Source organism: Erinaceus europaeus, chromosome 21, assembly GCF_950295315.1.
Source record: "Erinaceus europaeus chromosome 21, mEriEur2.1, whole genome shotgun sequence".
In the NCBI taxonomy this organism is placed as follows: Eukaryota; Metazoa; Chordata; class Mammalia; order Eulipotyphla; family Erinaceidae; genus Erinaceus; species Erinaceus europaeus.
In genome coordinates, this window is record NC_080182.1 from 33,587,189 (window position 1) to 33,613,069 (window position 25,881).

Consider the following 25,881-nt stretch of genomic DNA (forward strand, 5'->3'; position numbering starts at 1 on the left):
AGAGTGCACACCTTACACTGAGAAGCCCTGGAAGGTACGAACCCTCACAACACATGGGAACATTGTAATAGCAGCCAGGGAGCCCCATGGATGGTGAAACAGGGGTGTGTGTGTGTGTGTGTGTGTGTGTGTGTGTGTGTGTGGGGTCTCTCCTCTCTCTTTCAGCACCATGCACAGCACCCAGGGAGCTCCATTGGGGGTGGGCAGGGCTGTGGGGTCTCTCCTCTCTCAGTCTCTCCTGTCTACCACCCTAAGATGTGATTTAGAAAACTGAGAGCTGGGGACAGATAGCACAGTGCTTCTACCATGAGCCAGGGCTCTGGTCAAAACCATCTGAGTGTTCTGGCAGCTGCTCAAGGCTGGGGGTGGTGGTGGGGGAGGAATAGGGGTTTCCGGGAGAGAAATGATGGGCTGGGACGATGTTCTGGCACAGACATGCATTCTGATAGGAGGAAACAGCACAGCTTTGGGGAAGAAGGTTCTGCTGGCATCTGAGTGCCTCAAAGGGCATGCAGCCCCCTCAGAACCAGCCTGTTAACAGGCTCTGCCCTGGATGGCAGGGCCAGTTCACAGCACCCTGGGGGCTTCACCAGGGGCCCTGGAGATAATTCTGGCATCAGTCACAGCCCAGCTGGTAGCTGACCTCACGGGGAAAAAAGCCGGCAGTCTCACCCTAAGGTGAACCCCTCCCGCCCTCCTGTGGGAGCAGCCAGCCGGCCTTACCTTGAGCATCACCGGCTTCTCCTCCTCCTTGTCAATGGGAATGTTGGTGCTGTGCACCCAGGTGTTGGTGCACAAGTGCCTCAGCCGCACGTATGAGTTCCTGTGGGGAAGGACCGAGGGGATGTGAGGGAAGGAAGGCAGGGGCTTCCCAGACACCAGCTGGAGCAGCTGCTCCCCACACGGAAGGGCCAGCAGAGTGGCCTCTCGTCACACTGGTCACACGCACATTCAGAACGCGGAGGGGACTGAGTATCTGTCACTGCTCTCTGCCAGATGGGACAGTGGGCACAGATATTCTCTCCCAGCCAGTGAAGCAAAGTAAAGGCAGGACCCGCCTGGAAGAGAGAGTGTGCAGGACACCACAGGGGGATGGGAGGGTGTGACCGTCTGACCTTCTGAACAGGACGGGCAAGAGACGAGGGATGCTGGGAGAAAGGGCTCAAAGGGGCCGGGCGGTGGCGCACCTGGTTAAGCACATGTTATGATGCACAAGGCTGTGCAGCAGAGACAGCCTGTGTCCCCTGTCCTTCTGTGTCCCCTGTCCTCCTGTGTCCCCCTGCCCCCCCAGCCCCCATCCTCTTGTGTGCTCCCCCTACTGGTCTTCCTGGACCACCGGCAGGCAGGGCAGCACCTGGGCACCAGGCTGTCTCCGCCGCGCAGCGTGGTGGGGTCCAGCTCAAAGATGGAGGAGATGTCACTGCCCTCAGGCACAGAGACCAGTGAGTAGACCATCTTCTCCTGGGCTCCGCGCAGACGCCCTCGGGCCGCGTCCTGGTCGGGGTCCACCTGTGGGGGACAACCAGCCTCAGTCCCTGTGGTCCCCAGAGTGAAGTCACACGGGCAGGTCCCAATGGCACGGCCTCTCCGAGAGCCTCACCCTGACGACAGCCTCCACCTGGCGTGACAGTGACAATGACCCACTGGCACTGCCCATGATGACACTGATGGCAGCTCCAGGGTGACTGTGGAGATACCCCCACACACATACACGCGTGGGGTGGAGCTCTGGCTTCTCAGTCCCTGTTTCTCTCTTTCTGTTTCTCTCTTGTCCATGTGAAACACTCAACAGTTCTATTTCATTTAGCCCCCTGTGATCTTAAAAGGCCCTCCTGGCTTTGCAGTAATGAGACTGGTAAAGAAAACAGAGCAGGAGGGGCCGGGTGTTGGTGCAATCTGTCAGGCACACACATAATACCATGTTCAAGGACCTACATTCAAGCCCCTGCTCCCCACCTGCAGGGGAGAAGCTTCACGAGTAGTTAAGATCTGCAGGTGTCTTTTTTTCTCTCTCCACCTCCCCTGCCCCTCCCCTCAATTTCTCTCTGTCCTATCAAGTATAATAGAAGCAAGGGAGGTAAAATGGCCACCAGGAAAGTTGTCTTGGTAGTGCTGGCACTGAACCCCAGTGATAAAACTAGTGACAAAAAACAAAACATGCACACACAAAACAGAGATAAGGGTGCTCTAGGGAGTGACTCCCCGCCCCAGGGTGACACAGATTCCTGCCATTGAGGTAAGATACTGGAGAGCGGGGACAGCATAATGGTTCTGCAAACAGACTTTTATGCCCTAGGCTCCGAGCTCCCAGGTTTAATCCCCAGTACCACCATAATCTAGATCTGAGCAGGGCTCTGCTAAGATAAATAAACAATACTGTATGGGGATTATATAGGCCTGAGTGATGTTCTGATTCTCTCTCTCTATCTCTGGTGTCAATAAACAAGATGTTTAAAAAAGAAAAAAAGAAATGTTCTCACGAGATTTAAATTAATAAGATTAATCTTTTTTGTGAAATGAGGTTGAGTCAGGGACTCAGGCATGTGAGATCTCACCCCTCCTCCCCCCAGGCTATGCTCCCCTCCAGAGAGAGAAAGAGAGAGAAAGAGAGAGAGAGAGAGAGAGAGAAAGAGACACCTCAGACTACCAGAGCTTCCTTCACTGCCACAGCGCTCCCATGTGGTGCTGGGGCTTAGATCTGGACTACACACATAACAAAGCACACCATATCCAGAGAGCTCTCTCTCCGGCCCATATGCAGATAACTTAAAAAAATAATAATAATAATAACAACAACAACAACTGGGGAGACTGCATCATGGTTCTGCGAAAGACTCTCCTGCCTGAGACTATGAGGTCCCAGATTCAATCCCCAGCACTACCATCAACCAGAGCTGAACAGAGCTCTGGTCTCACACTCTCTCTCTTATTAAATTGAAATAAATATTTAAAATACTACTAGCAACAGTAAGCACTTTAGGCTGTCCAGTCTCTCTCCCAAGGAGACCACAGCAGAGGACAGAGGTCTCCTGGGTGGACCCCTCACCAGCCTCCTAGCTGCCGAGTGGACTACCCACAACCACAGTCCCCAAGGACTCAGTCCCGCCCTGCATTCCAGAACCCCAACCTGCAGCACCACTGACCCCTCATTTGAGACACAAAGGTGGGGCTCTTGCCTGCTGAGCCAGGGCTCAGACTGGCCAGGACTCAGAAGCCAGTGAAGTCTGCCACCTGGTGGCAGAGAGCTGCACTGCAGTCCAGCACAGAGGGAGGGGCACAGTCAGCAGTCTCCTCTTCCTGGCGCCCCCTCAGCCAACACCAGGCAGAGTTCCCAAGCTGAGGGTCCTGAGAGACTTGCTTGCAGGAGCCACAGACCTTACACCCACACAGTGTCCCCAGCAGAGTCACTGCCCAAGGTCTCCAGCAGGGATGGCTGTGAGCCCAGGGAAGCCGAGGCAGGGGACATGGACCCAGAAGGAGCTTGCCCCCATTTCCAGGGATGAGGCTCCCCCAGAGCTCTGAGCACGCAGAAAACAGCAAGATAGCTGGCCCAGGGCACCAGCAGACGCCACCACACCAGAGGGGACAGAGCTGTGGGGACACATGCCCCCTAGAACAAGGCCTTGCTACGGAGCTCCCACACCACAGGGAACAAAACAGCAGTGCCACCGTGGGGCTTCTGGGGGGCCCCTCCCCAAAACGCCCACACCAGACAGACAGACAGACAGACACACACACAGAAACACACACCCAGACACACACCCCCCCACACAGACACACACACATTTTGTCCTGGGCTCAGAAAGAGCAAGGAGCTGGCCCAGCATCACACAGCCAGGGGGTGGTCCTGGCTCAAGCCTGAATGTCCAGCATGTGGTCACTCTGGCCACCTCCTACCATGGAAGGCCAGCCGCACTGTCACAGAAGCATCCTCAGCCCCGCCGGCCCACAGTCACCTCAGAACGGGTGAGAGTGACACCGCACAATGGAGACGGGGGTTCTCACAGGCCACTGGCCAGAGCGAGCTTGGACTAGGGGCCAAGTGAGGGCAGCTGGGAAGAGGGGAAGGGCAGGGGCCCGGTGCCCACAGTCACAGGGAGATGCAGTACAAGCCCCATCATCCAGAATCTAAGGGGATACTCTAGATTCTTCCCACATGGGCCAGGCCAGTAGTCCCTGCTGCTGGAGACATCATATCACAGCACTGCCCACAGGAACAGGGGCTCTGCCGGCTCCACCTAGAGCCAGGGGCATCTTTCTTCGACCCTGACACACCCTGAAGGCCACCACCAAATACCACAGACAAGGTCACCACAGCCACCACCCCTGAAGGAAATGACACTGGAGTCATCCACGTTAACTGCAGGCAGGAGTGACCTCACAGCCACAGGACTGAGGCAGCCTGGGGCTCCATCTTTACCTCAGGTCACAGTGCCCCTCAGAGGCCCATTGGCCTAAGGGACACAGCTTCTGTCCTCATCACTTGTCACGGGGACATGACACCCCCTATGTCTGCTGGTGTCAGGCTTCCAGAGACGGGGCCAGCGTAAGTCTGCACCCCAACTCCTCAGGCCACCTGCCCTGTGGACATGGGGGACAAAAGGAGTCCCCAGAGCTGCCGACAGAAGTCTGGGGCAATATGGAGACTGTTCTCTGCCCGGTCCATCTCAGGCCAGTGAGCCCAACTCACTGAGTGACGCCAACGTCACCCCCACACGCAGCACGACCCCTGGCAGCACCAAGGGTCCCCGTCCTCCAAGGGACAGAGGACAGCAGCCGTACTTACTGGGGGCTGGTACTCCAGGCATTCTTCCTCAAAGTCAGGGTCTACCTGATGGGAAAAACCGCAGGGATTAAGCAGGACGGGGTCGCCACACCAGCATGCCACGCCACAACACAACACAACATGCCACGTCACGCTACGTCACACCACGGGTCCAGCCGCCAAGGCACACCAGTGTAGGCAAGCCAGTGTAGACAGGGGAACACAACTGGACAGCCAGCTGGTTTTCTGTGGAAGCTCTGGACACTCACACCATGGACTTTGGCCTGAGCTATAGCCATGTGAGGACAGACAGATGCAGCCACGGGTGTGTATATGGGGCGGGGGTGGGGGTGGTGTCTGAGCCATGTGCCATGTGCCCTCACCACCCAGACCCTCACGTTCCCTCTGAAATCAACTGTGTGAACAGCAGCACCCAGGCGAGGGGAGCGGACAACCAGGTGGCCTTGTAGAGAAGGAGACTAACGGACCACAGGACCAGAGCTCAGATGCCACAGGGGCTAGTGGTCGAGGGCTGGGGGTGCGGGCGGGCGGTCCCCCATGTGACAGCAACAGGGGGAGGGGAAGGCCACAGTCCTCAAGTCTCGGCACTAGCCAGCGTGAAATCAACAATATCATTTTGTGCAGTCTGGGCTCCACACCTGTGTGACTCCACCACTCGGGACAGAGACAGAGGGTAAGGAAGAGCGAGGCTGGAGCTTCCTCCAGCGTGACGGCACTCCCACAGGGTGCCTGGGCTCCAACCTGGGCCATGTGCACGGCAAGGCGGGCGCCCTTCCCAGTGAGCTGTGTCTCTGGCCCCAAGACACTTTAAAAATGTCTTTTAAAGACAAGACACATGCAGCATCTAGTGTCTTCAGGACTCAAATCTTTCCCCACACTCTGCTGTCTGACCTTCCATGGGTCTACACAGGCCAGCTTGGGCAGCCCACCCACTCCAGTCCAGCCTTGACTCTGAGAGGCAAGATTCACGGGGCTGAGAGATAGCTCACATGGGGGGGGACACATACCTTACCGAGTATGGGGTGCAGGTGGAGAGCAGTGCTGTGGTGTCTCTTCTCTCTGATTTTTTGTTTTTACTGCCACCAGGGTCAGCACTGGGGCTTGCTATCTGCACCATGAATCTATTGCTCCCAACCGGCATTTTTGTGAGTGTGTCTTTGTTTGCTTTTTGTGTTTGCTTCTTTCTTGTTTTTGTTCTTTTTATCTTTTGTTGACAGAAACAGCAAAATTGGGGCCAGGCGGTGGCGCCCCTGGTTAGACACACACATTACAGTGCCCAAGGGCTCAGGTTCAAGCTCCTGGTCCCCACCTGCAGGGGGAAAGCTTTACAAGTGGTGAAGCAGGACTGCAGGTGTCTCTCCATCTCTCTCCCTCTCTATCTCTCCCCTCCATGCTTAGTTTCTCTATCTCTATACAATAGTAAATAAATAAAATGCTTAAAAAAAAAAGAAACAGCGAAAATTGAGAGGGGTGTAGTAGATAAAAGAGAGAGAGAGAGACCTGCAGCCCTGCTTCACCACTCATGAAACACCCCCCCGCAACACACACACACACTGGGGGCCGGGGCTTGAACGTGTGCACTCTACCGGGAGCGCCACCACCCAGCCCTTCTCTCTGAGCATCTGCTGGAAGGAAGAGCCACCTGGGAACAAAAGGCATCTGTGTGCCCGTGTCCCTCCTCAGCCCCCATGGCTCTGAGGAGCAGGCGTGAGAGGAGGCGAGGGAAAGGGGAGGCAAGAGGGGGCTGGAGAAGCTGTCCTGCAGACTCACCTCCTGCCTCTCACCACCACCTGCCTCTCCTAACCTCCTGTTTCTCATCACCTGCCTTCACTCACCTCTTGCCTTTACCCACCCCCCAACTCTCACCTGCCTGCTTCACTTATCTCCCTGTGTTACTCACCTCCAACCTGTCACAACATGTGCCTTCACACACCTCCTTCCTCTCTCATCACCTCCCACCTCACCCCAGAAGCCCGGCAGAATGCCCTGGGCGGCCTGTGTGCAGGGAGGGGAGGCAGGGCGCAACCCAGGCCTTAGGCCACGCCGCCAGGGGGAGTGGACCAGGCCCTGGGCCCCAGGAGCCCAGGCTGACTTACCTCGGCCGCCAGGTAGTGTCCCGTGGCCAGGTGCTTGAAGCGGAACAGACTGTTCCAGTAGCCGGCGCCTCCCCGGCACGGGTCGTGCTGCACCACCTGCGGGGGGGGGGGGGGGGAGACGGTCAGCAGGGGGACAATCAGTGAGGGAGGGGGCCAGACCCAGTAGAGGGAAGACTCAGCTCCTGAGGACCAGTACACAGGCTGTCCAAATACCCCAGGTGAACCAGCCTCCTCACCACCTGCCACGAACCCTTCAGCGAGGGCCTGAGGGGCACGAAACCCGGTTCTAACAGGATACCTGCCACTGAGTCCTCAGCACCACTGTTTACAGCAGCCAACACAGAGGCAGCCCACAGCGTAGACAAACCAGAGGAGAAATACTCTACAGAATACTAGGCTGCCCTGAAAAAGACAGTGTCACACCTTTGGGGAACAAAGGGATGGCACTGGAGGTGACAATGCCAAATCAGGAGATAAAAGGCAGCTTCCAAGAGGTTTTGCTCAGATGCAGACTACAAACAACATCACCAAACTTGCCAGAGTGCCAATAATATGCGAACTGGCTTGTGGGCTCTCTGTGAAAAAGCCGGTGGTTTCACAGAAGGGAGAGAGGGGAGAGCTGGGGGGGGAATGTGGGGGAGGGGTTGTCTCTGGTGTGAAGATGCTGAGGAGGCCAGTGGAGCACATGGAGAGTTGATAGATGTGGCACTATACGTCGGAACCCTGTGACGCAGTGAACAGCATGGAATCATTTAAAAACAAGGAGGAATAAGGCAGATCCAAGCTCCCAGGGTGGCTCCCAGCCTGAACAGAGAAGCCAGAGCTCAACAGACATGGGCACTGACCCCATGACCTATGGCCATCACGCTTCCCCATGTGGGCTCCCACATGCCATCACACACTGGAGCCACGTTTCCCCCAAGAAAAAATTGAGTCCATGTGGGGACGGGAGGCGTCAAGACACTGCTCAGTGGCCATCAGGGTCTCTGCCCTAGTCACCAGGAAGCTCATGCTGAGAGGTGGAATCCGAGGGCCCAGAGACAGTGCACTCAGCAGGGCGCACACTTTACCACCTGCAAGGACTCTACACAGGGGGAGCAAGTCGACATTCCTGATGGCCCCAGCTAGGAGAGGAGACGCCCCAAGTGGGGCCTCGGGACACTGGGCTCCCCCACAGCCGATGGGAAGTGACCCTGTCAGGCACTCAGACCACAGCTTCCAAGGACCCAACAGGGCACAGGGAGCATCACTGTTGGACAAGACAGAACCCAACAGTCTCTACAGGAAGGGAACAGAAGCAGACACACAACCGAGCTGCACAGGATGCTTAGTGGTAACCACAGCCTGGGAGGAGGGGGGTTGTAAGAAGCAGTGGCTCTGAGTCCAGGAGGTGGCTCAGTGGATATAGCACATGGGCTAGCATACACGAGGCCCTGGGCTCCACCCTCAGACATTCACAGAAGAACCCTACACAGCACCCAGGAAGCTCCATGGAAGGTAGACAGGGATGTGGGGGTCTCTCCTCTCTCAGCACCATGGACAGCACCCAGGGAGCCCCATGGAGGGTGGGGCAGGGCTGTGGGGGTCTCTCATCTCTCAGCACCATGCACAGCACCCAGGGAGCCCCATGGAGGGTGGGCAGGGCTGTGGGGTCTCTCCTCTCTCAGCACCATGCACAGCATCCAGGGAGGCCCATGAAGGGTGGGCAGGGTTGTGGGGTCTCTCCTCTCTCAGCACCATGCACAGGACCCAGGGAGCCCCATGAAGGGTGGGCAAGGCTGTGGGGGTCTCTCCTCTCTCAGCACCATGCACAGCACCCAGGGAGCCCCATGGATGGTGGGACAGGGCTGTGGGGTCTCTCCTCTCTCAGCACCATGCACAGCACCCAGGGAGCCCCATGGATGGTGGGACAGGGCTGTGGGGTCTCTCCTCTCTCAGCACCATGCACAGCACCCAGGGAGCCCATGGAGGGTGGGCAGGGCTGTGGGGTCTCTCCTCTCTCAGCACCATGCACAGCACCCAGGAATCTGAGACTTCCCTTTCTCTAAAACCACAGAGCTATTACTGATTGGGAATCAAGGGAAGAAACATCTGAGGAGGGGTGTCAGCTCCCCATACCCAGGGTCCATGCCACACACCCTTACCTCCACCTCCCAGAGAGCCTTGGAGCTGGTGGCAGACGTGGCTGACTGGCGGCCCGTGGTCCTCAGGAAGACGTGCTGCTTCTTGCGGTGCTCATCACACGTGAGGAACTTCTCCTGCTCTGCATGGAACAGCCGCACCACGTCGCCCTGCCAGCCACACACATGGGCACACACACGTGAGGAGGGGCAGGGTGCCCTCACGCCCCCTCTCGCTCCCACCCCCCGGGAGGTAGGTGTCACTCACCCCCTTGAGAATGTCATCTTTGTTGTCGCTCCACTTCATGAACAGGACGATCTTCCAGCTGGTAGTGCAGTTGACGGAGTTCACCTGAGGATGAGTGCAGGGTCAGAACCCACCCTTCTGGGGTCCCCCAAGGAGGCAGCAGTGGTGGGATCCCCCACAGTCCCCTGAAACTACAGGGCCCACATAGCCTCTCTCTGGGCTTTGGAAAGTGATACCCCACCGGGAGCAGGTGTCCTTCTCTGGGGTACTCAGAGAGAGCAAGAGCCCACAGTTAAAAGCACAAACCAGAATTCAAAGGGGTAACCCACTAATGCACAAGAGCCTGTGTTCCAGCCCCAACACCACATGGGAGTACCAGGCACAGCATCCAGGTAGGCCCATGGATGGTGAAGCAGAGCTGTGGTGGTTTCTCTCCTCTCTCAGCACCATGGACAGCACCCAGGGAGCCCCATGGAGGGTGGGGCAGGGCAGTGGGGGGGATCTCTCCTCTCTCGGAACCATGGACATCACCCAGGGAGCCCCATGGAGGGTGGGCAGGGCTGCGGGGTCTCTCCTCTCTCAGCACCATGCACAGCACCCAGGGAGCCCCATGGAGGGTGGGCAGGGCTGTGGGGTCTCTCCTCTATCAGCACCATGCACAGCACCCAGGGAGCCCCATGGAGGGTGAGCAGGGCTGTGGGGTCTCTCCTCTCTCAGCACCATGCACAGCACCCAGGGAGTCCCATGGAGGATGGAGCAGGACTGTGGGGTCTCTCCTCTCTCAGCACCATGCACAGCACCCAAGGAGCCCCATGGGTGGTGGGGCAGTGCTGTGGGTTTGCTCCTGTTTCAGCATCATAGACAGCACCCGTTAAGCCCCTGTGGGTGGTGGGGAAGGCCTGTGGAGTCTCTCCTACCTCAGCACCATGGAAAGCACTCAGAATGGTGGATCCATGTGCTGTGGTGTCTCTCCTCTCTCCTAGTGGTATCATACACATGCTGCTACATACAGCCTCCTGAAGAAGTCTACTAAAGAGGCTAATAATTCAGAGAGACAAATGCAAAAGTAGGAATCCATCTAACCAGAAAAAAAAAAGTCATGTAACGGGTCTGACTTAATAGATAAAACTCCCCCTTCCTGGGATCTTAGCACCCTGAGCCCCTGGGATCTCTCCCCCCCACCCCCACCACCCACAGGCACATGCAGAGAGAGAGAGAGAGAGAGAGAGAGAGAGGGAGAGACTGACTCACCACCACAGCTCTGCCCCAGGCTGGGTCCCATTGAGGGAAATGTCACCTGAGTGAGGTCTGTCCCAACACAGTGCCCACTCCCGGAGCCTTACCTCATTGCAGCCTGGGTTGTCCACCAGCTGGTGGCTGCTGGCGTGCAGGGGCTGGCCGGCGTTAACGGGGTTCAGGACCACCTTGTCCCCAATGACCACCTGTGAGAGAAAGCACGGGGGGTTGTCACCTTCAGGGAGGACAGAAGAATAGGAGCAAGGGGACAGGAGAGCTGGACTTGTTACAGCTGGGAAGGACAGCAGAGTGGACAGAAGAGGGGGCTTGTCACAGAGTGGGCAGGGTGGTGGAGACGTGGGTTTGTCACAGAAGCAGGCAGCACTGCAGAGAGACACAGGGAGGGGGCAGGAAAAGCGACAAGCCTGGCCCGCTCTGGCAGACGGCTCAGTGGGCAGGGCTCAGAGTGTTGCAGGCCCTGCACCAAGCATGCCGCCTAAGCTGAGCAGTGTTCGGCTATGTCTCTCGGGGAAATTTAAAGAACTTTAGAAGAGGAAAGGAAGGAAGAGGAGGTGAGAGAAGAGGAGGAGTAGGAGGAGGGAGAAAAGGAGAAGAAGGAGGATAAAGTAGAAGAGGAAGAAGAATGGAACAAGGAAGAGGAGAAGGAGAAAGAGGAGGAAGAAGAACAGGAGAAAAGAGGAGGAGGAAGAGCTAGCACACCCAACAGAGCATACACTTGGCCAAACACAAGGACTTGGGTTCAAGACACTGACATGGGGGGGAGGGGGTGCCACACAGCTATGTGACAGTTCCAGAAATAAGTGTCCCCGCTCTACCTTGCCCCCCAAGCCCTCCAACCTCTTCCTCATCTCTATTTGAAATTAACTCAAGGGGGTAGGCAGTGGCGTACCTGGTTGAGTACACAGGTTATACCGTGTAAAGACCCAGGTTCAAACCCCCTGTCCCCACCTTCAAAGGGAAGCTTCACAAATGGTGAAGCAGTTCTGCAGGGGTCTGTCTGTACTCTCTCTCTCTCTCCTTCTATCTCTACTCCCCTACCCCAGTTTCTGTCTCTGTCCAAAAAATAAAAACTAAAATGAAAAATAGGATGACAAGAATTCAGGTCAGTGGGTGTGAGAGACATAAGAGCAAAATAAAATATGACAGTCTGCCCCAGGCAGGAGTGGAGTCCAGGAAACTCCAGTGCACATGGGGCCCAGGCTTCATCTGGCGGACTCCCCGGAGGCCTCCTGAAATGGGAGCTGAGCACAGGCCAGCAGAGGCAGAAGCAGGTGCAGGAGGCCTGGTGTCCTCACCGTGAAGGAAGCCAGATGCTCAGTTCCTGCAGCCACAGCAGCCGCAGCTTTTCTGAGCACAGGCTCCAGAGAGAAAGAGATTTCCCAGATGACACGCACGTACAGTGCCCAGGGATGCAGGTGTGCGCACAGGTCTGACTATGCGGCACCCAATCTGCCCATCTAAACAGACAAGACCCACCCTCACAGAGTCAGACCACCCAGGGCAGGTGTGTGGCCTTCACCAGGCTGGCCCCAAGGGTCTGGGATGGGTGGCAGCAGTCTTGAGAAGCAGGGCCCTGCAAGGACAGCCGAGTCACCATCACCCTGCCCACTCAGCCCAAGTGAGCAGAGCAGGGGTGTGCAAGAGTGCTGTGTCCCGTGCTGACTGACAGGAGCGGGGAGAGGAGGAAGGACACTTGCCTAGAATCAAAGCAAGCTGTCCACTCCTGCAGCAGGGCAAATCCTCGACTAAGGTCTCTCTTTTCTATTTTACGTATTTAGTTATTGTGGTAGAGACAGAGGGAAAAAGAGGGGAAGGAAAGATAGATAGATAGATAGATAGACAGACAGACAGACAGACAGACACACACACACACACACACACACACACACACACACACACAGGCAGACCATGAAGATACACCTGCAGCTCATGAAGCTTCCCTCTGCAGGTGGGAACCAGGGGACTTGAACCCAGGTCCCTGTGCATGGTGACATGTATGCTCAACCAGGTGCCAGCACTCGATCCCCACACTAAGGCCTCTCTGAGCATGAGTGACAGGAGAGATGTCTCCAAGAGAAGACACGAGAATCCCAGTGCCTCCGAGGCTCTGTATGTTGACTTCTCCACCAGGGATCCATGTTGACCCATGCCAGCCAAGAGAGAACATTCCAGCATGGGTGTGTGGGGCAAGCTATACAGACTGGAATGCTGGGAAATTGTGCAGATGCAGTCACATCTGCCATGTTGTCCCCTCAGGCTATTGCTAATTCCCTCAAGAGTTGGGACATTCTTGGAGTGCCTGTTCCGCCATGTTGTGCCCTCAATTCCCTGATAGTTGGAGTGCTTTGGTTACTCCTCGTCCTTCCCATTCCCGCGAGAGTTGTTATCCTACCCTGGAGTGCTATGGTTACTCCTCCCCCTTCCCATTCTCACAAGAGCTATTCCCATAAAAGCCCTTCTTCACCCCTCACTCTCTTGCCTGCCTTTCACTTCACTGATCAGACGCAGGGAAGGTTGCTGCGCCAGGCAGCCAGTTTTGCTACCTCCACGTGTCTCAAACTGCTGCTCTCTCACCCAACTCTGAGGTGCCAGTGCAAATAAAGGACTGTGTTCCCTTTCTGCTCCAAACCTCCTTTTTCTGTGTGCCGCCGCCGCAAGTGACACTGGAATCTCCTTGCACAGAAACTCACATCCATTTCAGGGGCCAGGTGTTTGTAAACTGAAATGGCAATGCTGAGGAAAAGCAGCATCCTCCCTCCGGCTACAGCAAGCTGAGCATCTTCTAAGATTTCACACATAGGAGGTGGGGGTGGGGGGCTAGGCACATTTCTGCAGAAGAAATGGCTGTGTGAGAGGCTTAGCAAGGTCAGAAACACAGCTGACGCTTCCAGCAGCTTCCCCAGGAGGCATGTGCCCACGTAAGGCCCTGCAACGGCACCGAGGGGCCCGGGGACTCTGGGTCACGCTAAAAGGCGTTTCAGGGCCTTTCCTTCCTGGGGACCACCCACAAGGGGCACCACTCAGGCCACGTGGGGCCAAGAAGTGGGGTGAGCAGCCTAGGGTTCCTTGGCAAGAGAGAACATAAGGAAACCCCCCACCCAAAGCCACTCCCCTCTCACACCTCCTCCTCTTCTACCCTCTCTTCCAACTGCCTTGCCAATGTAGGGGCAAACGCTGCTTTTCCCAGAATGACCTACAAAGGCAGGGTCCCACCCACCCCAGGACCTCCAACAGACAAGAGCTGTTGTGGTTGCCAGAATGTCACCGATGTCACAGGCTGTCTCAGGACTTTTCAGAAGTCCAGCAGGAATGTGTGGCCACTGGATGGAGTCACGTTCTCCTGAGACGCCCAGCTGGCTTCACACCAGTCTCCACAGTGGCCCAGCCTCTCGACACACAGAAACAGCTCTCAGGATGCAGAGTGCAAAGTCTGCTCCATCTGGACAACACGGCTCTAAGAGCCTGGGGGACGATCTAAGGAAGGATAAGCACCCAGACCCCAGAGGAGGCCCTGGACACAACACCAGGATGGACACCCAAACAAAGGAAGCCGACTGAGGCCCTAAATTCCTGCTAGGATGTTGGGGACCCTGTGATCCATAATGCCTGTTACTTATGGATATGTGCTTACAATGTTGTTTTTTCTGCTGACCCACATCTCTACTTTTTAAAAATATTTTATTTATTTATTTAAATGAGAGACACAGAGAGAGAGGGAGAGAGAGAGAGAGACTGAGACCAGAACACTGCTCAGCTCTGGCTTATGGTGGTAGTAGGGGATTGAACCTGGGACTTTAGAGCCTCAGGCATGAAGGTCTTTTTGTATAACCATTATGCTGACTCCCCATTATGCTGACTCCCATTTCTCTAACTATCATGGGCTATGTGTTAGAACCATATAAAAAGCCTGACAAGGTGTGTCAGAAATTCTTTATCTTCTCATGCTAGTCCTGTCTTCAGCCTCCAGGGAGGTTTGACTAACATCAGGCAAACACAGATCAAAAGGTCATAAGTCAAAGGTCACAGGTCAAAAGGCCCTGCAGGGAAAGAGGTTTTATCTGATATCCCTGAACTACCCCTCCTCAGGGTTAGGTTGGGAGTTGCAGAGTAACCATATAATCTAATATAATCACTCAAATTAGAGACAACAAGTCTGGTAGAGAGTGTTTTACATACTAGGAGAGAGAGCACTGAACTATGTTCTCTCAAGATGTTTGTACTTGACATAGCTGTTCTGATGTAGACTCACATGCTCCATAAAAAGACAGAGGGAGACTTCCTGGAGGCGTGGCCATAGAGTAACAGGGAACAAATCAAATCCCCCCCCCAAAAAAAACAACAAATAACTACAACTATAGACCTTAACAAAACCCACCAACTACAATAAGACATCTGCAGCCTCAGACACCAAGTTGCAGATGCTACTGATTCCATCCTAACCCTGGGCAGATGACCTCACCAATGTGTCCTGGCACCTCCCCTCCCCAGAGTCCTGCCCCACTAGGGAAAGACAGAAATCCCCTGCCAACACCCATGTTCAGTGGAGAAGCAATTACAGAAGCCAGACTTTCCACCTTCTGCTCCCCATAAAGAATTTTGGTCTATACTCCCAGAGGGGGAGAAATGTTAGGGGAAGATGACCAGAGGGCTATGAACTCCAATTCCATCAGGACCCAGAGAGAGAAGAGGGAAAAGGAAGGATCATTTGGAAGTAGTAATATGTATAGGTGTGACTTGGAAAAGAAGAGAATATGGCACTTTTAAAGGGGCGGGGGGCATGTGGTGGTGCACCTGGTTGAGCGCACATTATTACAATGTACAAGGACCCAGGTTCAAGCCCCTGGCCCCCACCTGCAGGGGGAGAGCTTTGCGAGTGGTGAAGCAGTGTGGCAAATGTCTCTCTGTCTCTCTCCCTCTGTACCTCCCTCTCAATTTCTGGCTGTCTCTATCAAAGAAGTACAGATAGTAAAAAAAAAAAAAAATTAAAAAGGGGGAATATACATATGTATAGACAAATAGTTGTAGAAATAAGAGTTCACCCATATCTGCAACCTTGGGAGAACTACTGTAGCTTCCAGGGGAGGGGATGGGGGCCTACAACTCTGGTGGTGGGAATGGCTCGTAGATGTACGTTTGTAAATCAACATCAAATCACTAACAAAGTAAATAAATAAATAGACCGAGGGAGAGGTGCTGGTGCTCGATACTTGGTGAAATCCCCATCATGGGACTTACACCAGCACTGGCCACCTCCAGACCCCTCTCTCACTGCTGATAGTGTTTGAGGTAATTCACTCGATCCAGGGTTCCCACCAGAAAGCCTGGAAGCCGGCTCCCAAAAAAGAGAAAAGTGGAAAGACTGAGCTTAGTGGAGAGGAGTTCAAGCACCGTCGCCCTGGGTTCCAGGACGGAAGGGTCACCTCCCAGAGCTACTGCCTGGAAGCCGATCTCTGAGGACAGGATGCTCTCTCCCCCGGCTGAGCACCATACCAAGCCCACCTGCGTGCCATGGGCTCCTCTTCCCCCGCCCCTTCCCAGCCTGCCGGAGTCACGGGCTTGCTCTCGTTCACACGGGTGCCACTGGGCTCCCTGAGCACTCACGCTGTCCCCGATGGAGCGCAGCTTGTAGAAGGGCTGGATGTAGAACCAGGAGCCCTCGTTGCCGGCCTCATCCAGCGTCACCCGCATGGCATTCTTCTCCAGCAGCGCCGGCAGCCGCTTGTTCACCGTCAGGTATTTGTTGCTCTTCAGGTGCAAGAGCTGAAAGCCAGACAAGGTGAGTGGCTCCCCTCCCACAACCCGTGGGTATGGGGTCGGAGGGGTGGGGGTGGGCAGGGCTGCACTCAGTGATGCACACGTATCTCCATGTGGAAAGACGTGGGTTTGAGGCCCCCCCCCCCCCGCCACCTGAGGGGGAAGCTTCACAAGTGGTCAAACAGGTCTACGGGTGTCTGTTTCACTCCCTCTCTCCATTTCCCTCTCAATTTCTCCCTGTCATATCTAATAAAAATAGGAAGGTGGGGGAAAGTAAAAATGGCCACTGGGAGTAGGTAGATTTGTTGTGTCCTGTGTCAGTACCGAGTCCCAGTAATACCCCTGGTGGCAATATAAATGAATAAACAAACAAAATAATAAGGGCTGAGTGGTGGTGCACCTGGTTGAGCACACACATTACAGTGTGCAAGGACCCAGGCTTGAACCCCTGGTCTCCTACCTGCAGGGGGGAAGTTTCACGAGTGGTGAAGCAGGGCTGCAGGTGTCTCTCTCTCTATCTCCATCACTCTCTCCTCTTTCAATTTTTTTTTTTATCCAAAATAAATTTTTTAAATATTTTTTAAAAAAGAAAGAAGCCCATCAATAGATCTGAAAATTCAGAGCAGACCCAGGCACTGGGGGCTGGGGGGTCCTTCTGCTCAATGGGTGGCTGGGGGGGTAGGGGGTCTCTGGAGCATGGGGACCCACCTGGATGACGTTGCCATACTGGATGACGGTCCCCAGCAACTTCCTGTTTTCAGTCTCGTTCTGCTTCTTCTCCAGGTCTGCAGCATGCTGGAGGTGGGGAGGGAAGGTGGCTTTAGTTTACGAGGAGGTGAGACACAAAAGTTTCTCTGCTTTGACGTGAGAAACTGTGGCCAGGGTCCAGGAGACAGCAAGCAGGGGAAGCACAGGCCTTCCTACCTATGGGGCCAGGTTCCCACCGTAAAGCTACATGGGAAGGCAGACTTCCAGAGGTTTGGCTATGGAATAAAAGCCCTTTCAGATGGCTCTCCTGCTAAACTGAAAACTACAATGAAAAATCACCTGAAAACTCAACAAAATACAACTGGGATTCCTTCAGAAACTCACTAAGCCACAGCCACCAAGTTGCAGACAATACTATGATTCCATCCTGACTTCCCTGAGCAGATGACCTCACCAATGTGTCCCAGAACCTCACCTTCCCAGAGCCCTGCCCCACTAGGGATAGACAGAAACAGGCTGGGGGTGTGGATCAATCTGCCAATGTCCATGTCCTGCAGAGAAGCAGTTACAGGAGCCAGAACTTCCACCTTCTGCACCCCATAAAGAATTTTGGCCCATATTCTCAGAGGGGGAGAAATGTTAGGGGAAAGCGATCAGAGGGCTCTGAACTCCAATTCCATCAGGACCTATAGAGAGAAGAGGAAAAAAAAAAAAAAAAGGAAGAACATTTGGAAGTAGCAATGGGTGTAGGTGTGACTTAGATAGGAAGAGAAGGCAGGACCATAGAAAAATGGGCAAGTATATATAAATACAGACAGATAGTTATAGAAATAATAGTCAGCTCATATCCATGAACTTAGGAGAACTACTGCAGTTTCCAACAGAGGGAATGGAGTCACAGAACTCTAGGGGTGGGAGCAGTATGGAATATACCTGTTATCTCATAGTTTTGTAAATCAATATTAAATCACTAATAAAAAAAAAAAAACTACATAGGATAATGTAGTTTGGCACCAGGGGAAATTGGTGGATGTTGGAGCTGTGGTGGAGAGTCTCCTAACCCTCTCCTTTCCTCATGAAATCAGTAACAAAAGAAACTGGGCCCAGGAGGCCACTCACTGGGGTTGTGTGAGCCCGAGTTCATTTCTTCTGATGCCACGTTAACAAATATGTATCTGACTCCTCAGGATCTATCCCCAGGAGAGGAACTGTCAAGTCATTGGGTAGGTCCATTTCTAGTCTTCTGAAACTTTTCCAGACTGCTCTCCACATCCAAAAAGATCTATGTCGACCTATATTGTTGTCAGCCCAATCTGTAATAGCCAAAACCTGGAAGCAACCCAAGTGTCCAACAGCAGATGAGTGGCTGAGCAAGTTGTGGTCTATGCACAGCATGGAATACTACTCAGCTATTAAGAATGAGGAATTCACCTTCTTCAGCTCATCCTGGATGGAGTCTGAAGGAATCAAGTGAAGTGAGAGAAGCCAGAAAGCGAAGGCTGAATATGGGATGACCTCACACATAGACAGAAGTTGAAAAATGAGAAGAGAAGGGAAAATACAAAGCAGAACTTGGACTGGGTTTGGTGTGTTTCGCCAAAGTAAAGGACTCAGAGGGGGTTTTCAGGTACTGATGCAAGATGGTGGAGGAGGACCTAGGCTGGGGGTGAGAGTCTTTTACAGGAAATTGAGAAATTTTACACATGTACCAACAACTGTATTTATTATTAATCCCCTCCCTAATTATATATATATATATATATATATATATATATATATATATATATATAGGGGTCGCTATGGGTTCAGCTCCTGCGTCATCTGAAAAGTAGTCAGGGCTTGACCATGAACAATGCAATACCCACAGAAACAAGCAAAGACCTGAGGACATTCTGCAGACAGCAGCAGGGCTCAAGCCTCTTCAGCTGTGCCTCTTGGACCTTTTTAAAAAAATATGTGATTTTGTGCGTGTGAGCCAGCAGGGGGCGCTGCAGTAAAGCAATGGGAGCCCCTGAGTTAAACCTCGAGGCAACATTTGCCAGAGGGAAAAGCTGGTTTTTCTTGCTCTTATTAAGTAAAGAAAACTTTTTAAAGTAAATAAAAACCCAGTGTAAGAAATGACCTCATTTCTTGGGGGAGCAGATTTTCTCCTTAGTGACTAAATCTCCTCTCACCCTAAGCTTTCAACTTCACTCAAAGCCTATGGATTCTTAACAAGAAGAGTGTGAGTCTCGATACACATGGACTTGGGGTGGGGAACAAGCCAACTGTCTCCAAGACCTGTAAGAATGCTGGTGGTTATCTCTGGAAAATGGGAGGTGGGGATACAGAACTCTGGTGGCGGGTGTGGTGTGGGCCCTCCAGGACATGGGGAGACAGGCGAGGCCTGCTGCACGGGCAACCTCCAGCACACTGTCCTTGACACCTTGTCCGACAGGTCCCAGCCCAGACCACCCTGGAGGGTCACGTCCGGGGGTTGTGTGCAGACCCTCCGCATCTGCCCCAGATGTGCTGGGAACAAAGGGGCTACTGGGAAGCTTGGGTTGGAAAAGGGCAGGCTGGGGCCAGTGGAGGCATACCTCGGAGAGCGCTCACATTACAGTGAGCAAGGACCCAGGTTCAAACCCCTGGTCCCCACCCGCAGAGAGGAAGCTTCATGAGCAGTGAAGCAGTACTGCAGGCCCCTCTCAACCTCTCTCCCTCCTCCCCCTTTCCTTCCTCCCTAATTCACCTTTCCCTCTCAGTTCCTGGGTCTAATATATATAACTCAAGAAGGGGACTGGGTGGTGGCACACCTAGTTGAGCACACATGTTACGATGCACGAGGGCCCAAATTTGAGCCCCTGGTCCCCACCTGCAGGGAGAAAGCTTTGTGAGTGTTGAAGCAGGGCTGGAGGAGTCTCTCTCTCTCACTCTCCCTTTCTGTTTCCCCTTACCCTCTTGATTTCTGGCTCTCTCTATCAAAAAAAAAAAAAGTAAAATAAAGATGAAAAATGTATTTAAGAAAATAGATAAGAAAGGAAGAAATGACAGTGAGAAAGGAAGGTGAATGGACTCAACAAAACAGGAAAGACAGTATCCAGGCAGCAACAGCACCTCTCCCTATTCCCCACTCCACACGCTGGGGCCACTGCGGAGCTCGGCCAAGCCCAGCTGATGCTCTCGAGCTGATGCAGCCCGGCTCCTGCACGGAGGGAATATCCTCATTTCTTCAGACTGCGCAAGCAACTTCCAGGGGCCTCCACTGAGGAAAGGCTCCTGAAAACATGAAGTTTCTACCTACGCTCAGACTAAGTATAAAGCTGACAGGCCCACTCTGAGTGGCAGATCAGAAACAAAATGTCAGATGAGAAATCAGGGTCATATTCCCAATGAGGGACTAATTAAACTCTGGGAGCTTGACAGATGAACAGGCATTTGTCTAAAATCAGAAAAGAAGAGAAGAGAAGAGAAGGGAAGGGAAGGGAAGGGAAGGGAAGGGAAGGGAAGGGAAGGGAAGGGAAGGGAAGGGAAGGGAAGGGAAGGGAAGAGAAGAGAAGAGAAGAGAAGAGAAGAGAAGAGAAGAGAAGAGAAGAGAAGAGAAGAGAAGAGAAGAGAAGAGAAGAGAAGAGAAGAGAAGAGTCGAGTCGAGTCAGACTGGAACAGAAAGTAAAACTGCAGGATCAAGACATCAGCTCCTCCCAGCAGCTCTGTCGTGAGGGTCCCCATACCGACATACTCTCCACGCAGGCCCATCTAGAGAATTCACTCTTTCCGGGCTGGGCGGTGATGCACCCAGTTAAAGGCACCATGTGCAAAAACCCAGATTCAAGCCCCTGCCCCCCACCTGCAAGGGAGAAGCTTCCCGAGTGATGGAGCGAGAACTGCAGGTGTTTCTCTGTCTTTCTCCCTCTTTCCTCTCAATTCCTCTCTTAATTGAAAAGAAGGAGAGAGGAGAGAAGGAGAGGGAGAGGGAGAGGGAGAGGGAGAGGGAGAGGGAGAGGGAGAGGGAGAGGCAGGCCTCTAGGAGCAGTGGACTCATCATGTAGGCACTGAACCCCAGTAATAACCCTGTAGCAACAAACAAATAAATAAATATAAAAATGACAAAGAATTCACTCTTCCTACAAGCCCTTTTGGTCTATGGAGGAGGCTCTCTACTTGATTCCCTCAGATTGTTGTTTGTTTGCTTTTTCTCTTTTTTGTAACTGAAGGGATGAATGGTTTACAGCAAATACAGTTGTTGGTCCATGTTTAGAATTTCTGTTTTCAGCAAAGCACTCTCACCCCCAGCCTAGGTCCTCCTTCACCAGGACCTGAAAGCCCTCCTCCGAGAGTCCTTTACCTTAGGGCAATGCTCCAAACCCAAGCCAAATTCTTCTTTGTGTTTCCATTTCTGTTATTTCTCAACTTCTATGAGTGAGATCATCCCATGCTCCTCCTTGATTCCCTCTTTCCCTTGATGCAGCACTGGTCGTGCCTGCATCCACCTCTCCGTCCTCAGCTCCCTCCCTCCCTCCCTCCGTCCACTGAAGTGGTCACCCACACAGCCATTGAGAATGGTGGCTTCAACAGGTGAGGCAGGGGGCTGACTAAAAAGGCAGGAGAGGGGATTCTCCATGTCCCAGAGACCAAGGCAGCCTCTTGCCAGGGGGTGAAGGAAATTGGGCTGGGGAGAGGACTCTGCCTCAGAGCAGAGGCCTTGCCTGCCTGAGCTCATGGGTTCTAGCTTCAGCACCAGGTGTGTGTGTGGCTGAAGAGTGTTCTGATCGCTCTATACCTCTTACCTCACTCTCGTGAAATAAGCTTAGAAATAAGTATTTAAAAGAGAAGAAGATTCCAGAGCCCTACCCCACGAGGGAAAGAGAGAAACATGTCTAGTGGAGAAGCAATGACAGAAGCCATAACTCCCACCTTCTGCACCCCAAAAAGAATTCTGGTCTATATTCCCAGAGGGGTAAATGATAGGGAAAGAAAACTGGAGGGCTCTGCACCCCCCCACCCCCAATTCCACCAGGACCTGAAGCATTTGCTACCCAGGAATTCTGTTTTTATACCTTCACTGAAAGGGAAGTGAATCTGAAAAATACCAGAGGAAGCCAGACATGGTTTCACTTATCTGAGAGAGAGGAGGAAAGACACCCAGTAGTAATAGGTGTAAGGGTGAACTAGAAAGGAAGTAAAGGAAGGATTCTGGAAAAAATGGGGGAGAGATAAAGATAGATATAAATAGTTACAGAATCAGCCCATATCAGTGGTCTTGGGAGAAGTAATGCAGTTTCCAATGGAGGGGACGGGGACACAGAACTCTGGTGATGGGAGTTCTGTAGAATTATATCCCTATAATTTTTATAATTTTGTAAATCAATTTAAATCACTAAGAAAAAAATAAAATAGATTTTATGATGCTGAATAAGGCATCATCAACACAAAAATCCTGAACTGTGAATGTCAGTTATTTTTCAACTTTAACATGATATTAAGCTGTCCTCATGAATTCAGGTTATCTATGTGCGTATTTGTTACATAATAGATAGTATAACACAATGTGATTGAGAAACTGTATATCACGTTGTTGCTTGAATATTTCCCCTTTTCTCTCTAATAAACCTACTTCCATAAAGTGGAGAGAGAGAGAGAGAGAGAGAGAGGAGGGGCCCAGGCTGAACGACAGCGAGCCAGGGACCAGCCGAAAGGCCAGTTGACCAAGCACCCCAAGGGTCTCCTGGAAGAACTCTGATGTTCCAGCTCCACTGCCAGGACTCCTCCTGTGAAGAGAAGCTGGCAGGTGCACAGGCTGAAACTCCTTTGTCCACCTACCCCCCCCCCCCCCACACACACAGAATGGCAAAATAAGTAAATAAGTCAGGGTCCTGAAAGCTGCCTCCATCACCCTACCCCCGACCAAGACTGATTGAGACACACAGAGAAGCATCACACAGCCCTCACCCACACAGCCCTGCTAAGGAGGACACAGATTGTCATGCCTGTCAGCTAGGTGGGGAAAAAAAAAACAGGTCAAAGAGAGATAATGGGGAGAGAGAGGCCCCCTGGGAGCCCAATCCTGGGGACACTGGAATAAAAGTGAGGGGACAGCAACAAAGAGCAAGGCAGTCCCACTTTTCTGTTTTCCTTTCTTAATATGCATCTGTTTGATCTGAGAGACAGACGGGCGGGGGGGGGGGGAGTTCTGCTCAGCACGGCTCAGTTCTGACTACGAATGGAGCTGGGCATCAAACCTGGGACCTCAGGCCTACATGGCCTGTGCTTTACCTGCTAAGCCTTCCTCCCCAGCCCACTGCTTCAACATTTAGTTACTCAGGTGTAGTTTGGAGCTCTCAGCCTATAATTCTCCAATAGCATTTTATTTTATTCATTTTATTTTAGTGTATTCCAAACACATCACCATATACCAGGGAGAGAGCTCAGCATGCCAGAGGCCCAGCGTACAGGCCTGACATTGCAGGTTCAATCCCGTGCTTTGGCCTTCTCTGTTCTCTCTCATAATAAATGAATGAATCTTAAACAAAAACATCATCCTGCCTTTCAGCAAAGGGGCCTCAATTTTTTTTTGAAAGCAGTATCAGTTTACATTTTTAGTATTTTAAAAATCCTACAACTACCTGTTGCTTCTTATCTCCCTCTATCTCTCTCTCTTCCCCTCTCCCTCTCTCTCCTTGCCAGATGGACTGGGACTGTTCTGAGCTTCTCTGTCCTAGTTCCACCACCACTCACCACAACTGTGCTCTCCAAGTCACGTCAATGCCAACCCACCACCAAGACCTGCTCTTTCCCTCTGAGCTAGAGGAGGCACTACAGAGGAAGGGCTCAGGGAGAGGTTCTGTCCTGCGGGTTGGCAAGCTCTGGATGACGTCACGGGCTGAACAGTGGCTCAGAAAATAAGCAGGCAGGACCCAGGCCTGAAGAGATGATGAAAGGGTGGAGAGGAAGGCCTTGGGTGATGAAAGGGTGGAGAGGAAGGCCTCCTTGGGTTCGAGCCCTGACACCACATGGCAATGCTGTGGGCATCACCAATTCCAAGGCTGGTGGAGCAGCGTGACGGTGTCTCTCTCCTCTTTCTGTCTATCTTTCCTTCTCCCTTTATCTCTACAGAGAGAAGCTTATGGAGGGCCATGCAGTGGCAAACCTGGCTGAGCAAACAAGCCACCAGGCACAAGGACCCAGGTTGAAGCCTCCACTTCCCACCTGCAGGGGGGAAGCTTCACAGTGAAGCAGGTCTGCAGCTTTCTCTCTTCTTCTCTATTCTCCCCTCCCCTCTCAATTTCTTTCTGTCTCTATCAAATGAAACAAAGGGGGGGGGGCTGGGGGTGACTGGCTGCTAGGTGTAGTGGATTCCTAGTATGGGTACGGAGCCACAACAATAACCCTGGCAGCAAGATAAAAAAAAGGAAAGGAAAGGAAAGGAAAGAGAGAAAGAGAGAGAGAGAGAGAGAGAGAGAGAGAGAGAAAACTGACCCAGAAGACACAGTTACTGTACAGGAGCAAAGCCCTGAGTTGATTCTCTAGTGTCTTAAAGCAGGCAAGGGGGGGAAAGGGAAGGAAGGAAAGTCTGTTCAACACTGTGACTTAAGGCACTTGACCACTTGTTGGGGCCCAAACAAGGCAGGTGCCTGCATCAGGCAGCAGGAGAAACCCTGCCAGGAAGCCACCCTGAAGCCAGGCAGGAAAAGCTCCAGCTGCCAAGAGACAGGTGGGAAAGGCTGACCAGAGTTCAACGACCCCACCCCCGGTGTCCTGGATAAGGAGGGGACATACTGCAGATGGCCACTAGGTGGCGATCTCTGCTGATGGCTGCTTCGGGGAGGTCGCCACAGAAGGCAAAGGAGTGGAGGGGTACAAGTAATTCCTTACATGGCCTTCCTAGCAGTCATCTGACCTCAGAAGGCAGAGGAAACCCTCTGGAGGCCACCAGGCGCCCCGAAGGCAAAGGAGCTGATCAAAATACAAGCTTCCTATGACTTTTGAGGACAACAGCGTGAACTGCTGAGGCCAGGAGCCATGGAGCAGCACTGCAAGGAGTGGGCCGTGACCCCCACCTGGACCCAGAGTCAGGCCCCGCAGCTCGGGTCAATGTGCTGTCTTTTCTCACTGACTGATTCTGCAGGATTGGTTTCTGTTTGTTTTTATGACACAGACCAGAGAGACCTGCCCAGATCTGACAGATGCAGTGCCAGGAATCAAACCTGGGACTGAGGCATGCAAGTCCTGTGGTCTCTACCTCTCGGTCCTCTCTCCTCCACCCTTTTATAAAAATAAAAGGTTTTTAGAGAGAGAGAGAGAGAGAGAGAGAGAACTCGTTATCATATGGCAAGAACTTCAAAGTTCTCTATTTTAATTTCTGCAATATTTTTTTGTTTATAGTCTAACTGGTTTATTTATTTTTTTATTCTCTATTGGGGGGTTAATGGTTTAGAGTCGACAGTAAATACGATAGTTTGTCCCCTCTAGATCCTCTGCCATCATGTTCCAGGACCTGAACCCTCCCCCCGCCACCCACCCCCAGTCTTTGACTTTGGTGCAAGACACCAACTCCAGTCCAGGTTCTGCTTCATGTTTTCCCTTCTGATCTTGTTTTTCAACTTGTACCTGTGAGTGAGATCATCCCATATTCATCTTTCTGTTTCTGACTTATCTCACTTATGGTTTATTTATTTTAACATAATTATAACGTAACTTTTTGGGTAAAATTCGCATTACAAAAATGCCATCATATAATCATTTAATAATAATAATAATAATGGCATGACCTCGAGCTGCAGCAGGGCCAAGAGCTCTGGGGTTGGAAGGCAGAGGAATGTGGGTGGTTGCGTGGACCTTGGGACCCAATGCAGGACAATGGACAAGGACTTCAGCTGATGGTGGGAGTGGTGCGCAGATGTCTATCATGGAAAGATGACAAACTTTTTATTACTA

General features: G+C 52.7%; 1 protein-coding gene across 1 annotated transcript in view; it reads right to left on the reverse strand.

Moving 5' to 3' along the window:
• The window catches only part of ITPR1 (inositol 1,4,5-trisphosphate receptor type 1), a 405,769-nt gene that overhangs the window by 117,563 nt on the left and 262,325 nt on the right, over positions 1 to 25,881 (reverse strand). Inside the window, exons 6-14 of the mRNA XM_060180789.1 lie at positions 16,969 to 17,055; positions 16,108 to 16,266; positions 10,593 to 10,691; positions 9,271 to 9,354; positions 9,027 to 9,173; positions 6,883 to 6,978; positions 4,787 to 4,831; positions 1,355 to 1,509; positions 724 to 823 (exon numbers count right to left, since the gene is read on the reverse strand). Coding sequence (XP_060036772.1) covers positions 724 to 823; positions 1,355 to 1,509; positions 4,787 to 4,831; positions 6,883 to 6,978; positions 9,027 to 9,173; positions 9,271 to 9,354; positions 10,593 to 10,691; positions 16,108 to 16,266; positions 16,969 to 17,055 — 972 coding nt within the window. The remainder of the gene's footprint in view (positions 1 to 723; positions 824 to 1,354; positions 1,510 to 4,786; positions 4,832 to 6,882; positions 6,979 to 9,026; positions 9,174 to 9,270; positions 9,355 to 10,592; positions 10,692 to 16,107; positions 16,267 to 16,968; positions 17,056 to 25,881) is intronic.